The sequence below is a fragment of the Semicossyphus pulcher genome, unplaced genomic scaffold (assembly GCF_022749685.1).
Source record: "Semicossyphus pulcher isolate SPU_LCO1_2020_fin unplaced genomic scaffold, fSemPul1.0.p SCAF_10, whole genome shotgun sequence".
Taxonomy (NCBI): Eukaryota; Metazoa; Chordata; class Actinopteri; order Labriformes; family Labridae; genus Semicossyphus; species Semicossyphus pulcher.
In genome coordinates this window covers 9,994,566-10,011,443 of record NW_027211604.1, presented here as the reverse complement: position 1 = coordinate 10,011,443, position 16,878 = coordinate 9,994,566, and the positions used below count along the sequence as shown (strand labels likewise).

Sequence of the window (16,878 nt, the reverse complement as noted above, 5' to 3'; positions counted from 1 at the left end):
GGCATGACCCCTGGGGATCTGGATGAGAGCATGTGGGCTGTATGTGTGCTTATGATGGGCATCCATCCTACACACACCTCATTCCTCACAGCCAGCTTAACTGTTTAAGATACACAGGAGTTTTTGCTGTGTTCACTCCTAAAAAAGAGTGAAGATGGAAAACAACATTGTAAAAAATTGCAAGTCTTAGAAACTCATGAAAGTTAGAAATATGTGAATTTACCAGATGCCACTTACTGTCTGTGCTCTTAACTTAGTGTCATTACTTTTTTTTTATAAATACTGCTCTGACAAATATTTTTTTCTTATTCCTTTAATTGCAAGTTCACATGCGGTTTTAAGCGTTGAATGTTACATAGAAAAAAAAAGCATTATTTAAAAAAAAAAACCTCCATATCAATATCATATCAAAAATATGACTGCATTGCATTTTTCCTGAAAAACATTGTGGATTTTATCATTTGTGTGATGTTAAAAAATGACATATAAAAATGCTCAATACTCTCTTTTTATAATGAAATGTAACATTAAAACTTAATGAAATCTCATTTATGCAAGGTAGCTATTTGACTCTTTATGAAATGTTTTCAATAAGATTCAATAATTACATACGTTTTATTTTGTAATACAATTACATATGATTGGATTCGTTCCATTGAGTTTTGTCTGAACAGATGAATACACGTTGTTTAAAAATCATCCAAAATGTAAAAATTTCGCACATATCGATATTCAATTTAAAATAATTTCCTATACTCTCCCAAACTATAGGAACTAATGGCTATAATCCTCAAGCACAAGGAAACATTAGAAATACAAACACTGAACAGGTCCAAACAGCACATCTCAAATACAAAAAGGAAAACAACAATATGTACAAAACTAAATATGTCAAAAATGAAGACAAATTTAATAAACAGTCTCAGAGGAAAATGGCGGGAAAGATCCCTTCAAAACTTGAGAGGTAATATATTTTGAGGTATACGTGTTCATATATTTATGGCTATAGTTTGGACTGAGATATGTAAACAACCTTTTTTAACACAATCATACAAACAGTATAATACGTCAGTTAAACCCTTCATAAACAAAAATGTACTAAAGAAAATGATATATACAACATTATAAGTCTGTGAGACGATGTAGGCACATGGAGTTGGCACACTTTCTTTGGTGCATAATAACAGTTTATATACCCAGGAGGTTAATAGCGATTCAGTTTTAACTTTTTTCCAGTCAGTTTTCGATTTAATCATCAGCCTCTCTACCTGTTGCTACTGCCACTGTTTCACACAGTTTGAGTCCGGTGAACATATCCAAATTATGCAGTTTCCCTTTAATTTTAATTTGCTTATGAAGTTTTCTTTCAGTTTATTCAATGTTCGAAACCGTTTTCATACCCTCATGTTTTAAAATTGCCTAATGTTACAAAGTTGTCTGACAGCAACATTGAGTCCAAAAAAGATGCTGAGGAGCATCATTTTTAATATGTGCTCTAAAACACCTGTTTTTTCTAACGCATAAAAACACCATGTGACTCAAACATTCACAAAGCAGACATCTTTCACAATTACTTTTAACTGAGTTGATATGGACTTCTGGTGTACAGTTTTAGACGGCACATCTCAAATGTATTTGTAATTATTTACATTACAGTATATACATAGTACACAGCATAGGCACACGTTTTTATAAACAGAGTATAAATGCACAAATCTTACAGCTTCAACTAGGATAAAAAAAATAAATATACTTCATACAGTATATGAATGATTTATTCATTTCAGTCAGAGATGAAGTTTGTGTCAAATACTCTTAAGACAGATCTAATGATGCAGCTAGAATTTGAAATGAGAGCTGAATTTAACCCTTTTTAAGGATTTATTGGTGTTCTTCTTTTCATAATCTGCTATGTGTCGTTGTCTATTCTTCGACATATCTCCTGCTGACACTGCCTATTTCCTCTAAGTGCTTTTAATTCACTGCTTTATACAAGTTAAAATTGGTCTCTATGCAGACGATACACCCCTTTATGAAGTATGTAAACCTGCTGATATCGCGTGGTTAACACCTTTTTAGTTGTCTCAAATTTAACCCTTGTCTTAAAAATGAAATTCTTGGTAATGACTACAACATAAAAGCCCCAAATGAGTGAAGAATATAGATTAGATCTTTCAGATCACCTGCAGAGGAGTTTGAGGTTAAAGTCTGTCCCTTGACGTCAGAAGTCATCTCAGCCTGACCTTTTGACTGTTAAGTCAGTTGAGGTAAGGCTAGTTGAGCAGTGTTTACCCAATGTAAGATCTTTTAGCACTCTGATGTGATGTTCTGTCCTATGTTTTATACTGTACGTATATTTATAAGGCATGAGCCATCAGTAAAAATAAACAAATATATACAACATATAAATGTTTTTAGCTTTTGACAGGCAGTTTTAAACAAGGCCAGTTTGCTAACGAAGGGTTTAGCTGATTGATTTTCTCTCTTTAGATTGGTCTTAAACTGATTAAATTATTTTCCGTGCTTAACTGTCATTCCGTGATAACAGTTTGGGCTGTTGTGTCTGACTGCAGTATCTGTTTCTGAATGGTTGGCGCTTCTTTGGATATTCATTTTCCAGTCTCTGAATAAAGTTGATACTGAAAAAAACCTGTATGGAGACAAGAAAACTCAGTTATAAGACACATTTTGATTACATGTTATTGAAATATAGTTTTAATTTGCAGCCAGACCAATTGTCAGTCTCACCTGTTATCACCACGCCTCCTAGCCTGACACCCAGCTATGTGTGGTGGTCTTCACCCTCTGCGGGAACCCATGAGCCCCAGCTGCGGGGTCAAAGTTAAAGTCAAGCGCTCCGCCATCCATGAGGGTGTCATGTAGGACTGTCTCCATGTCACACTCAAACCTCTCAATGGACATGTTGTCCAGGTCACTGGGCAGCCGCTCCTGGTGACTGTGTTGGTGAACTGAGTTAAGGCCCCTGTAGCTAATGTGGCCGCCGGAGCTTGGCAAAACATTATTAGTGTGTGCTGGGTGACCGTGGGGCAGCTGCATACATGTCCGCAGACTGGTCATTCGAGGAGGGGCCCCTGAAAGACTAGTCCGGCTTGTCAGTGGGATCATGTTACAGCTATTCAAGTCTCGTGAGGTTGAAGGACCCTGGCTAAGTATAACTTGAGGATTCACATGAGGAACTGAGTGACTCTGTGGAGGACTTATCATTTTAACCCCGTTATGACCCCCCATGTGGCTCTGGCTGCTGTAAGCGGGTAATAGGCCGCCTGCCCTCCCAACCTGAGCCACCTGTGTATCGCGAGAGGGCATTATGTCCCTACTGGTGTCTGCATCTGAGGTCAGCAGCTCTTTGAGGAGACCAGCAGGGCAGATATACTGGTTCTCGTAAACCCCAAAGCCCGGTTTGTTCTCTGGGAGGGTCTGCAAGGGAGCAGGGGACAAAGAGTTCATCCTCATCTGGCTGTACATACACTTGCGGTAGTCCTGCTGTGGGTGTGGGGTCAAGCTGGTGGAGCTGTAGGGGCTACTCTGAAGCATGGCAGCATTTGAGGGATGTGAGGAGTCAGGACCCAGCTGGGGGGCTTTAGGAAACAGCAGGTTGAGGTTATCCAGCATAGTCTCCATAACTATCTCTGAGCCATGTTGGCCCACGGATCCTGCCACCTCGGACAGGCTCGGCAGGGGGGAGGTTATCTTGGTCCCCGCTGCACCAGGATACATCATGTGGCCATCAGACTCCCCCAGGTCATCCTGTTCAGACGGGAACGGTGAATGGCGACCACTCAGGGTGCTGGCGTCAGAGCTGGTGCGCGTCCTAAAGGAGCTCCAGGCTTCAATGTCCTCGTTGCTGTGGGAGTTTGGGCTTCCCATCCAGTTAGAGTACTGGGAACCAGGGCTGCCTGCTCCTCCCTCAACCCCTTCCTGTAGAGCCATCTAAAGATAGAAAACATTAAAAGCTCAAACAGGCTGCCACATAAATGACCAGAGTGTTATTAACCTGCATCAAATCTAAAGGAATACTTTGACTTTAACTTTCTTGCAGATATTGTTACCACTCTCTTAACTGAAGCTACAGCCAGCAACTGGTTAGCTTAGCTTGCCACTGGAAACAGGGAGAAACAGCTAGCCTAGCTGTCTCAAAATGTAACACAATCTGCAATGACTGCTTTTGACAAGAACAGCCTCTTGTTAATAAGCGATGCGAAGTTACTTGGTACATGCAGATTTTGTTACCTTTGGACAAAGCTAGGCTAGTTGTTTCTGGCCCTTATGCTAAGCTAGGGTAACTAGTTGCTTGTCGTAGCTTCATTTTAATACAGAGATATGTGGGTGGCATCAATAGTCTTCTAACCCTTGGCAGAAAGCAAATAACTGTCGACAGAGTTGTGAGAAAAATATGTCGCCAAACATTATACAGTCGATGTTGGGTATAGTATGTTGTTACTGAAATGGGGACTGTACCTTTTTCTTTGTGGCCCTTCCTCTGCTCTTGGCCAGCTTGCTGTTGTTGTCCATGGAGGCAGCTCTGCGCCGGGGGGACTTTCCGTTCTTTCCACCCTCTGGGTTCAGCATCCACCAGGAGCTTTTTCCCGTTCCCTCGTTCTGTATGCGCACAAAGCGGCTGTGCAGGGACAGGTTGTGTCTGATGGAGTTCTGGACGGGAGAAGAGCGAATCAACTGTAAGTTGTCTGTGGACATCACAGTTTAGTACATGCATCAAAATAACAAGTTGGCCATGTTTTGCCCAATGAATGAGCCTGAAATACTCTACTAAGTGTTGTTTATCTGCATTAAAGTCATTTTATGCAAGTAAATATTAACCTTCTGGTGCAAATAACAACAACAACTGTGACGTTACATCTGGTTGCTTTTCAGAGCGAATTAAATGAGAGGGTGTATTGCTACAGTAGAAATGTTTTCCTCTACAGAGCAGTGAAGGTATTTGAGTGTTATGTCAAAGCCAGCAGATAAACAGGAAACATGTATATGTCCATATGCTCTGTCATAATATTGTGTCTAGCAAGTGTTTTTCACTTCTTCCTGAATCTCTCCAGCTAAAGCCCTTAGTTGCTTTGGCATGAGGGAGTGAGGGATGTTTGGGATATGTTGTGCCATATATTTTTCAGTACCATTGGAAAGCAGCCAAAGCATGACTGACAGACTAAGCCTCTGCTCTATGACCTTAAAAGCTTTTTAACTCCGTAAAATATCTTTTACAATATAAAGTAAATTAAATAACTTTTATTTTGTAGTGAAGCTATGAATTGATCGCGTGCCTTTATTAGACGGTATTAGGCTGGTTATTATACTCCCTCCTCATTGTGGGAAACAATCATACGTTTCCTGTGGTTTCCACAAGTTTTATCTGATTACCTCAAACTCTGGGTCCTTGTTTGGAAGCTACGCTGCCAAAAGAATCAGATAAAATCTCCTGAATAAGACAGAATGTACTTTGGGTTTAACCAATGTATGTCCATGTGGTCACTTTTGTCCTTGTGCTAACATGTATACACCTAAGTCCATTTTCCCTAATGCTATGTTATGAACTCTAAAAAGTACGCGGCTGTGTCTCCTGCGGTAATTCTCTCAGGAAGACAAACATCAATGGTTGAGGAGCAGGTCACGCAGGACACAGACGTAATGTACAGCCTGGTCTCTCTGAAGAACAAAATCTTCTTAATATGCAACTTTTTCTGTGCTGGATGGTGGGCACAATAAAAGACCAGAGCACAACTCAAGATGTACTAGCAGGGAATTCCCCAGAATACCCATGTGACTGCAAAAGCAGCTCCCTGCAGTTAGTAAAGCCAGATGTCCCCAAACCACAGGACTCAGCAGGGATACACACAGTGTGTAGATAAAGACACTCACATTCGAGACAATGGATGGATTGTCTGAGAGTGTGCTTTCGGCAAATGCATGCAGTGTAGACTCACAGTCATATTAATATAAGACTATATCGTATTCTGATGTATTTACTTGTCATTCAATTAAAGAATATTGCTACTTTGTAAAAGAGAAGCGCCAAGTTTCAGGATTATTTCATACATGGCTCTAAAAAGTACTTTTTATGTGGCTACACAATGAAGACAAACAGCAGAATGAAGCTGAATAATTGTAGAAATAGGACGAGTATTATTTTGGATGAGTGTCCCCATATGAAGGCACTGAACCGCAGCAGGTTCAACCTCAAACTATACATCAACAGCAGCGTTGTGAAGCCTCGTTCTCAGAGCGGAGGCAGTGAGCTGTGCACGAATGAGAAGTTTCTACTGAAAAAGAAAGCTAAGGGAGGTTACAGGGTTCGAGGCGAGCATGGGGAGGGTGACACAGTGAGATGTTATTGCCGGCAGAGGTGGGGTCAATGAGTTCACTCTGTGTGCTGAACATGAGCTCCTCAGCCGGCGCTGACAGAGACATGCAAACAGGTTGGATGGAGCGGGAACAGGGAGAGGAGGAGAAGCATCAGACGTGACGCTCTGGCTCGGACTGCCTCACCACAACAGAAGCGGACTCCTCCCTCCTCTTCCACTGAGCTTTAAAACAAGGCTTCCTGTGTCAGAGGACATCCTGCTCATGCATACTGGAGAAGCTTAAGGTGCAGTTAACACTCATTGCATTGCTACAAAATGCAACGCTCAGTGTCACGTGTGATCTCGTGACCTTTAAGATCTTTTTTACATCTTTTTAAATAATCTCTCAATCTATAACCGAAGACAGGAAATGAGTCATTAGTGGAGGACCTGACATCTGAGCAGCGTGCTGCACAGTCTCTACTGTCTATGAACTAACGTCTGTTTCACTAACCACCCGACGTGTCTTGTTTAAACATGGCTCAGATCACTTGTGATATGCAAATGCCTCCCGCCTCTGATTAGAGCCCACAATAGATCATGGACTGCATGACTGGGCCCTGGGAAGGACTATTCTCTGCACGGCCTGGGATAATCCTTGTCTCAGACAGACCTCACCTCAGACTGAAGAGAACAAAAGATGTCCCCCGCCTCACTAAATCAGGAGGTGCCCCTCACACACATTATTTCTCTGAAAGCCAGACCCAAGGTGGCCTAAATGTATCATTGTTGCTAAACTTCTTTATAAGCTGATTGTTATGGCCCTCACTTTTCATTGACTTCGAAATGGTAAAGTACGTGCACCTGTAGCTGCATATAGCTTCTGTGAATGTGGGGCATTTAAAGAAATAGATGATCTTCATTGACCTTTCTTGGCGACCAGGGAAGTTCCCAGGCACGGATTACGGAGGCCTGTAAGTGACATAACTGTTCAAAAGAGAAAGTCCATTGAGTTAATATAGCTCTGATTCAAAGGCATTGGGTTTGTGTTTTGAGAGGGGGTTTTAATGTAACTTTGCTGTTTAAATCTCTAAAGTTTCCAGCTTATAATGAATAAAGGAAGTACATATATTGTACATATTGTGCTACAATGACAAATATGTACTTTAATGTCAAGCTGGGCCACGCTGTGCAAGGACGCCTGACATGGGGAAAGGTCTTTTTGCCTCTGACAAAATCTATTTCCGGTTTGCCCTCAGAAATGCAGCAAGCTGTAAATGCAGCGCAGCAGAAACCAGTTTACTTACCAGCTCAGATGCTATGGAAATCATCGACCATCTTACTACTCTTCAAACGAACCCAATGATCTCTACATCATACGTGATCGATATCCTGAAGCCACACTGCTGCAGCATGACATGACTCCTCCTACTGGACTTCAAAACAATCGAATTGACACAGCTGCTGTTTCTTGTGTAGTGAAGCATGAGGCCTGCAGTAACGGTCACAGGGCAAGTAAACAAACAGCGCCGTGTTGCAGGGACAGGTGCAGCCACAGTGAAAGTTGCCTCGCTTGCAACCAGTCCAAACGTTTTACATACATTGCCAGACACAACCACAGACAGGACAGAGGATCTCCCAGGGGACGAGCCGCTGTAGAGCAGCTGCTTACATCAGTAACTGAGTTTATATCAATGATGAGGCCCGATACTTAGCTAGTGATGAAATACCAGAGGGGAAAAAAAGTTGTTCCAAAAATTGTATTTTGTAACTTTGCAATAACGTCATGTTTTATTTGTGATACAAATACACACCTTTGCTAATTTCAAGGTTTTGTTGCTACAATCCTCCCTGGTGTGGTAAGGCCGTTAGCTTATGTTGGCTAATATTAGCTTATATTTTCACCTTTTAAATATGGATGTACTGTGTGTAGGCCTACTGCCATTACTGTATCAGTTTGCAGACATTATAACCTTTCTGAACTTGTGCTACAACTACGCTATGAGTTAGCATTTCAGAGATTAACGCGAAAGAAAAAGTAAAAGAAAAACAAGTTAAAACGCAGACTTTATTGAACTGTTACATGTAACATGCTAAAGTATTGCAGTCACAAGAGTCAGCAAACTAATTGAGTCAGCAAACTTATTTAAATTAGGCAAACTACACAGAAATGCCTTCTTAAAGTTAGCTAACATTAGCCTAACATTGCTAATATTAGCTACCGTTAGCCACTGGTGCCTGACTTTGTAAGGCTGTAGCGGCAAAACCCCAGAATGAGTTTAACTTTTTATTTTAGTAAAAATATGTTTAGTCTTTTTTCTTTAAAAAGTTAAATAGTGTCCCCTTTAAGTTTAATATTCTCACGATTTATTTATTTAGCATTTATTTAATGTTGTAAACCTCTTTCCCTCCTTCTACTCGGATCAGAATACATTGACCTCAGCGACGGGTTCGGCTGCCCTCAAAGCCTTGTTTTTGTTTAACTTCTGCCCAGAGGTTTTTAAACAGAAGTCACTGTATATAGAATAGAGCTGGAACAATTGCCCATAAATCAAAATCATATTAACAGAGAAACAAGGAAGTATGCTAATCTCTCTGGCTGCCATGACCGCAAAGAGTTCAGCTGTGGGCAAACTTCAAACCTAAATGGACTTCTGCTCACTAGTTCATTGTGTAGCGCTTGTTAAGTAGCACACAATGTGAATGCACAGAGTGGCTTACTACTACATGTGGGTTATATGTGTGAAATTGACACCACAGTATAAAGGACTTATTAGTTAGTACAAAAATACATGAGACCACGTAAAGGATAATGAACCTGTTGTGTTTCACTGGTTTGCATTTACTGTTTATGATGATGACACAATATTCTTACATCATTTAGACACATATTTATCTTTAAATTTATGTTAAGTTTTTGTCTTCTTCATCTTTAACTGCATGTTGGCTTATGCTGGACCCAAAAAACCTGTCACCATTGTAGATGACAATACGCCAGAACTGTGATAACTACTGTCATATTGCTACCACTACAAAGCAGTCGCATATCTTTTGTGAATAACAGAATGACAGAGCACTGCACTTGCAGAGATTACAGTAAAAAGATGAGCCACTTCCTGACAGTGTCTTCCTGTGCACCCCTCCCCCCCTTCTCCTCTGACCCAGGAAGTGCAAGCAGAGCGGGTGCGAGTGGGACCTGAGTTTTCTGTTACAGCAGGGCGGTAAAAAAAAGGCGAGCTCGACTGCAGAAAAAGAAAAGCACTTCAGCTCAGTGAGGAGTCCGCCTCTTCATGGCTGCAGGCACAATGCAGGCTGCTTCATTAACACTGAGCATCAAACTGAGTGACCTACTTCTCCAAATGCTTCAAAGTGGGACCATGAAAAGGCATGGGGAGCTTTGTGTTGGGGAGTTTAGCTTTAGATAAACAATAAGGGAGTATTAGGCAATTAAACATCCTCACCTGATTTTGATTTAAAAACACACTACCATACTTCATGGTTCATCATGCTAAATATTCAGAAATACAAAGGCGATTAAACTTAATTGTAATCTTTCTCAGTCTGAGCCTGGTTCACATTCTTTGCACACTTTAGGGTAAAAAGGCCAACTCGTTTGCAGGGTTGGACATTAATCTCAATTACTCCGGATGCGGCTCCTCTGTTTTCACGCCATATTTCTTTCCCCCTCCGGCACCCATGTCCTTTATGTTTTGCAAACTGGACTTGAGGCCAGGTTTTTGTTGTGAACATAATATAGAGGGGGACCATTGTCCTGTGTGTGCAGGCTTGAGGACAATGCAAAAACCCACATGCCACAGATTCCACAGACTCACACATGTGTAGATGGCAGACTGTACACAGGCCTCCGCTCACAGCCAGCCAGTCAGCTGACTGCTCCCCTCCTTCCCTTAAGCCAGCGGTTGTTTCTCTTTGAAAGCCCCTGCCCCAAGCCTCCCTTTCTTCATGGGGTTACTTGAAGCTTTCAGTGGGCCTCTTAAGTTCAGGCCTCCCTTTTTAACCTTGTGATCCCAAGACAAATAGCTGGCAGTTATTCTTTTTTTCCCTTTAGCCTCTTTTTCAGGCTGGTGTCCCCAAACTGAGTTCGCATGCTAAAAATATAACACCTCTCTGACGGTGATTCATTTTATCATTGACCCAGTACTCGCCACAAAACGGAAACTAAAACTTGTGAATGACTACTCTGTTTTTCTGGACATTTTCTAAGTGTCTTCAGCCATGCTTGCTGGTGTAGGATGTACTTTTTCACACAATGGTGCTTTGAGCTAACATCATGCTAATGTGTTTATAACGGCAATGCTAACTTGTTGATGCTCACCAAATTGCATGAAAATCCATTCTAATATAGACTAATATCACATGGCGGCCATTTTTCCTCTAATGTCACATTTAGGGTGGGAAGCTCAAATGCTGATACAAGACAACCTATTTAACAACCAATTAGCTAGCATCAGACAACAGCTAATATTAGCACTTTACAATTCCTAGCTAACGTTGCTATTAGCTAGGTATATTGCTATTAGCTAGGAAGTGTCTGAATGCTAACGTTACTATTTGACAGTGCTACACGTTACAATAGAAAAGACGTTAATTCCTAGCTAACATTACCGTTAGCTAGGAAGTAGTTGAAAGCTAATATAAGATGTTAGCTACAATAGCTAACGGATTAGCAAATTTTGTGTTTTAGCTTATAATTGTGCCTGATTATCCTCCAAATTTAACTATCTATTGTCTTTTAATTTCCAGATCAATCAGGATGTGTTGAAATAATATAAATTTGTCAGATTCCTCATTTTTATAGGACTAACAACCTAATGCACAGCAGTACAACATTAGGACAGCATTTGAGCTTTCTATCCTGAGCATGATGTCAGAGGAAAACGGTTAACATGTAAATATGGTGAATACCTGTTAAGTTGTCATATAAAGCCCAAAATGATGGTCTCATGGTGATGCTAAGGGAAACATCAGTGGATCATTAAAGTTGATGATTAATTACTTTACTAATACTGGAGCCTATCATCTTCAATCATGCCTGAAGCGAGCAATAACCTGAGCTACAGTCTGCACTTTTCACTTTAACTAGGGCGATTTCATCAGTTATCACTCGACCTGGGGTATGGTGTTGTTCAAATCGAGCCTTTCCACTTAGCTACTCACCTCACCTGAATAAATACCATCAGTGTTGTCCGTCACTAGTTTCCACAGTGGTTATATGCAAACATCAGGCGCCAGACAGAGCAGTCACTACTGTGAAGTGAAGGGGCCCTTTTGACACCTATGTCAAATGATATCGTTAGACAGACCACTTCACAACAAGCATCTATTGCACACACAACTGAAAGCTGCCACAAAAAAAGTATATTTACACATAAAGAATCAATGCAGAATATAGCCAAACTGCCTGATGCCCGTGTAGCACTACAAACCAACAGCTTTTACGCACCTCATAACTTTTACATTTACATGTTTTTAAAACAAATGAATCAGAACGTTTATGAAAGTTAAAATTAGTAGTTCTTCTTCCTGTTCCAGTATTTAATGTCACAGCTCACTGAGAAAAACAGTGGCAGCACCAGTAAGATGGTAAAGAACCTTGCATGCTGTACGCTGCCACTTATAGACCCACCAACATCTCAGGGGAACCAGTCCTCCCAGTTGGCAGGGGCCCTCTCTTGTAGCAGAGGCCCCACAATCACTGAGTTGCCACACGGTTTTTTGGAGGGAAAACAAAACATGTCCATGACACGGGGGAGACAGGAAGCTGAAGCGGCAGCAGCATCGCCCTTGTCCTGCCCTCCACCCACCTTCAGTTTTCTAGGTGGAGCTGCATAATCACTGAGGTTCAAACTCGACGCCCTCCACCCACCATGAGGTCTCTGGCATACCTCTATCTGTCATTACAATCAGGGACGCTCCTGCATGTGGATGCTAAAGTCAATACAGAAGGCCAGACTGATGATTTCTTTGTGGCGGACTGCTGAAGTGGAATAAAATGACTTCAAATAGAATTAAATGAACAAACATGATGTGTGTTTAGTCTCTCCTGTTGGTTCCTCCACTTTTTCCAGCCCTGACCCTCGTGTTTTGCAAGGCGGGGAAGTGAACACATGGCACTGTTTTCCATCCACTAGGCAGGAAATGCATCACAGTTCATTGTGGGGGGACCGTCGTGTCTTTTTAACAGGAAGGTGTAAAAATAACTATTAGCCGGTGGTTCCAAGGCCCAGTGAGCGAGCCAACATTTAGGAATGTGGAGGTTGAGGTAGAGATGTGTTGATTAAATATCAAAGATAAACAGGCCTCAGCTATTGTTCTTGTGTGAAGTGCATGAGGACTTTACTGCTTCATTGAACGGCAGACAAAGAAAAGAGCTGCTGCAGCAGAATTTCTCGAGGTATTAATAAAAATGATTTTTGTTTAAGATATTACTGAAGAAAAATGTAGGGGCAGCGTACTGAAGCAGGGGGTGCAGGTCTAACACTTGATTAGAAAGTATCTACCCTTCTTTGGTGCCCTTGAGCAAGCTGTCACAGGGGCTGATATCATGATAGAGTGGGGGTGACATGTAGCGAAAGGTTGAGTATGAGAGTCAAACCCGGGGCTGACATATCGAGGACTGTAGCCTCTGTATAACTGCTGAGCTAAGCCCCATATCAGAGCTTTTAAACATGCTGATGTATGTATAAATTTTACCATGTTCACTATCTGTGCCAAGGATGTTGGGACTATCATTAAGCTTAACTGACGGGGGTGCAAGTAGCAAAATATGAAATGTATCCTGTTGGCAACATCAACGTGTGAAGCTTATTTTGTGGCAATCTAAACATCTTAAATATCAAAGTCAACCTCATGGTGGGGCTAGAGAAAGAGTAAAGGGATCACCAAAGTCAGCATGATTTATCCTCAGGGCATCATAGCTTTTATGATGTAGCTCTTAAAGGTTTCTGGACCAAAGTTGCATACCACCTACGCCGGCTAAAAAGTGAAGCAGAATGTAGTTGGAAATGTTTCGGCCTGTTTCGTGCCCTGCAGCTCTTAAGGACGAGATGCAGAATCACATGAATCCCATAAATATTAGTGGACAGCATGACCATGTTTAAACACAGTATGAAGAGTTAAACACTGTTTGCTCCTATCTGATTAGATTAATGTTGTTGAATGTTGGAGCTCTTACTAGTTTAGACTTATCTAAAAAACTGCAGAGTAATACGTAGAAAATTCAAAGTTGAACTCTCTGAGGTCCATTTGAACAAACACCTCCAGCAAGAGGCCTGAGAGAAGGAAGTGATAGGATAAAGAGCAGAGATCCCTTTCTCCGAGCTGCAGCATCCGCTGAGGAAACTCTAGAAGACAGGGACACAGAGATATGAGCACACAGCTCAGGAATGGAGGATGTTTGACGTTGTTCCCAGCATTCCCTTCTCCCAGCCCCTTCCCCTCCGACACACTCCTCAGCACTGATTGAGCTGTTTGTGTCGCCTCCTGTTATTGTCGGGGGAACAGTTTACTCCACGCTGTCTTTCTGACTTTATTCCCACCGGCCGGTGCAGCTTTAATGTATGTGATGTTAAAGAGCTGCAGAAAGACTAAGAAAAGGAGGAAAGGGAGGTTGAGCAGAGCCATAAGTCATAATGCCAGCTGTGATCAAGCTTTTCACAGAGGGGGTGTTAAACAATGGAAACTATATTTGATTGAGGTTCACAAAGGCATTTCCTGACATAACTTCAAAATTACATCTCATCTCAGGAGAATGCAGGGTTACAAGGAGGGCTGCAAAGCTGAAATATGAACTCAAGTTTTGTTAGAGTTTGCACATTTTAATCCGCGTCTATACTGTGACTGACTCTGTCTGCTTTTGTCCTCTGTTATTTTCTATCTGTCATAGCTGACTAACTTCCTTACCCGGTGAGACAATATTAAGACTTGGATTAACATGTTTGTGCAGGCGTTAGGCTAATGCTTTTCCAGCTTGTCCCTTGTACTTTGCACATTTCCAGACAGGAAAGCAGGAAAGCTTTCAAATTTCAGGAATGTAGCAGGTTTTCCGTGACTGTGGAAATGCTGCTTAGAACATGAGTCAGTATGTTTTAGGTAATACTAGACAGGATTTTACTTCAAATGTTTGTTCATAGATAATTTACTTCAAAAACTCTGTTGAGTTCACGTGTACATTAAAGCTTAAGATTAGTTTAAATTGTCTGATTTCCTCTGTAGTATTCTCCATGCTTAACATGTCTGTTATTTTAGAAACATTCTACTTCAGCGTTGCACAGCAAGCACAGCGTGAGATACTCTCAGGCACATGTATGGGATGTTTACAGCCTGACTTGCTGCTCCTTCCTCACTGACACAGCAGCAGAGAGGTGTGTGCTGCCGCTCACAGAGGAAGCCACTCCAAAACTTCAAAGGTTACTGAGATGACAAAGTTCAGCAGCCAAATTCAAAAGTAACCGTTGAACATTTTCAAGCCATGTTAAAGGCCAAACTCAAGGACCTTTTTACACAAGGGAAATATGTTACTCTCTTCCACTAAGGGGGGACAAAATGTGTTGTTTTTCATTATATATCATTTCATATAAGATGAATGACCATCACTGCCATGTGTATTTAATGTGGCATGAAACAGAAGTAAAATCCTTAGCATATAATAGCATATAAAATGGTAATGAAAATACCTGATTGAAGAAAATTGTAATTGGTGCTATTCCAGGGGCAGTGTATGAGATGTAAGTTTAGCACTTTACCCTGCTGCCTTTCAGACTGGACATACTGAGTGGACAGAAACACCAAGTCTGTGATGCCTACTGCGTAATCACTTTATAAACCAAGTAAAATCACTGTTGTCTAGCTGAGATCTAAGGATTGGGAGTGATTTTAGAGACATACTGCTTCGTTCTAAATAAAACTACAAACAGGCAATGAATCTGCAGGACAAAGAGTCCAGATAAGGCAGAAAAAGTCTCCTGTATCTATAAAATGTTGCTTTCTCTGCTCATTATTGTGTCCAAAAAGTGTAAAAGATGCAGTATAGTGCGGTTATTTATTGTTTTATTTTCAGATATTCTTTAAGCATTATCATTCTAACGTTTGTGTTAATTGCTTTTAGTTTTGCTGGGTGCTCTAGTGTTAAAAGTTTCATGAAGGCGTCTAAGTTTCTTCCTTAACAACTGTATGCTTACATGCGCGCGCGCTCACACAGACAATAAGTCCTCACGTGCAAGCAAATACTCACCTTCCAGCCCGCGGAGCTGTTGCTGTCTCCTTTATCCTTGAAGTAAGGCACACTCTTCACCATCCAGTCGTAAATCTGAGACAGCGTCAGCCTCTTCTCAGGTGAGTTGTCTATCGCCTTGGTAATCAGGTCAGCGTACGACAGGTTTCCCCAGGCGTTACGACGGGACGAGCTGCTCTTCCTCTGACCGGGGCCGCCCAAAGGTGCGACACCAGGAGCGGGCACCTGTTGCTGAGGCGGCAGCTGCGGACCCGGGAGCTGCTGCTGCTGGAGGTGGTGGTGATGAAGATGCAAACAGTTTCCCTCTCGACACAGAAAGTCATTGCAAGGCACGGAAGGTTTCTGCTCCGTGTACTCTTCGTAGTCTTCCTCTAACAAGCCGAGGTTACTGATGAACTCGCCGTTTCCTCCCGGCTCCTGCTGCACCGACGGGGCCGGGGAGGATGTGTTGGAGCTGGCCGGGTCAATGAGCTCCGGCCGGGGCAGCGGCCAGGTGCAGGACCGCGGGCGGGAGAGAGGCTCAAAATCCGGGTCTATTTCGACCGGCTGTGTCTGTGGTGGTGGTGGTCCCTCAGCCATGTCAGAGTCAAACTGCTATCGCTGTCACACAGACACTCACATACAATTAAATTAAAATTAATAATTAAAAAAAGTCACACAACAAAAAAAAGTCGCGTCCACGCACCAGATGCTAGTACTTTCTCAGAGGTGTTTGTAATTTAAAAGTGAGGTAACTGGTTGTTGAATGTCTGACTGAAGTTCACACCATCCTGCACCAACTCGTCACAACCCGACTCGAGTCCACCCGCTCTGTCATAACAGTAGTATCCTGCAGACTCTGATGCTGCCTTCACGGCCCACACACAGACTCCGTCCTCCGGGTTTTACAAGTTGACGGTGCATTCAAGTGCTCTACAATGACAAATCTTGCCTAAATTGACTGAAATATTTTGTGAAATATATATGCAACCATTTCCTTTCAACATTGCAGACGAGCTTAGAAAATTAATAAGGCAATAATTAATATTCATAGACTCATACATGCAGAGTTTGACCTCCCTAGTGTCTTGAAGTTATTAGGATCTGTAAAAAACTGAGTAACATGTTGTTATTTAAAGTACAAATGCCCCTATTTTCATGAACATTCCAACTTTGGTTTGTGTTTTTTCCACCACAACTACTTAATTTTGACATCCTAAACACTCAATTTACTTCACTTCGCTTTAATTAAAGGTTGTCATCATATCCTGTTTTACTCCAACATGTAACTGCATTGCAAATAAAGCTTTTTTGTAAAAAATATCTATGTCCCCA

The 16,878-nt window shown here is 41.7% G+C and overlaps 1 protein-coding gene across 1 annotated transcript; it reads right to left on the bottom strand.

The window, feature by feature from the left end:
- Positions 1 to 336: 336 nt before the first annotated feature.
- On the bottom strand, positions 337 to 16,176 carry LOC138598088 (forkhead box protein O1-A-like). The gene is made up of 4 exons (XM_069669781.1): positions 15,565 to 16,176; positions 4,480 to 4,671; positions 2,749 to 3,951; positions 337 to 2,650 (listed from the first exon to the last, which is right to left on the bottom strand). The coding sequence occupies exons 1-3, from the start codon at positions 16,141 to 16,143 to the stop codon at positions 2,767 to 2,769; spliced, it is 1,956 nt and encodes a 651-aa protein (XP_069525882.1). The 5' UTR covers positions 16,144 to 16,176; the 3' UTR covers positions 337 to 2,650; positions 2,749 to 2,766.
- Between the last annotated feature and the right edge of the window lie 702 nt (positions 16,177 to 16,878).

Coding starts and splice junctions, on each gene's coding strand:
- LOC138598088 (XM_069669781.1), bottom strand. CDS start 16,143: ATGGCTGAGGGACCACCACCACCACAGACACAGCCGGTCGAAATAGAC. Junction 4,672..15,564: donor ACAGCTCCGCGGGCTGGAAG/GTGAGTATTTGC, acceptor TCTCCCGTCCAG/AACTCCATCAGACACAACCT. Junction 3,952..4,479: donor GAAGGGCCACAAAGAAAAAG/GTACAGTCCCCA, acceptor TTCTATCTTTAG/ATGGCTCTACAGGAAGGGGT.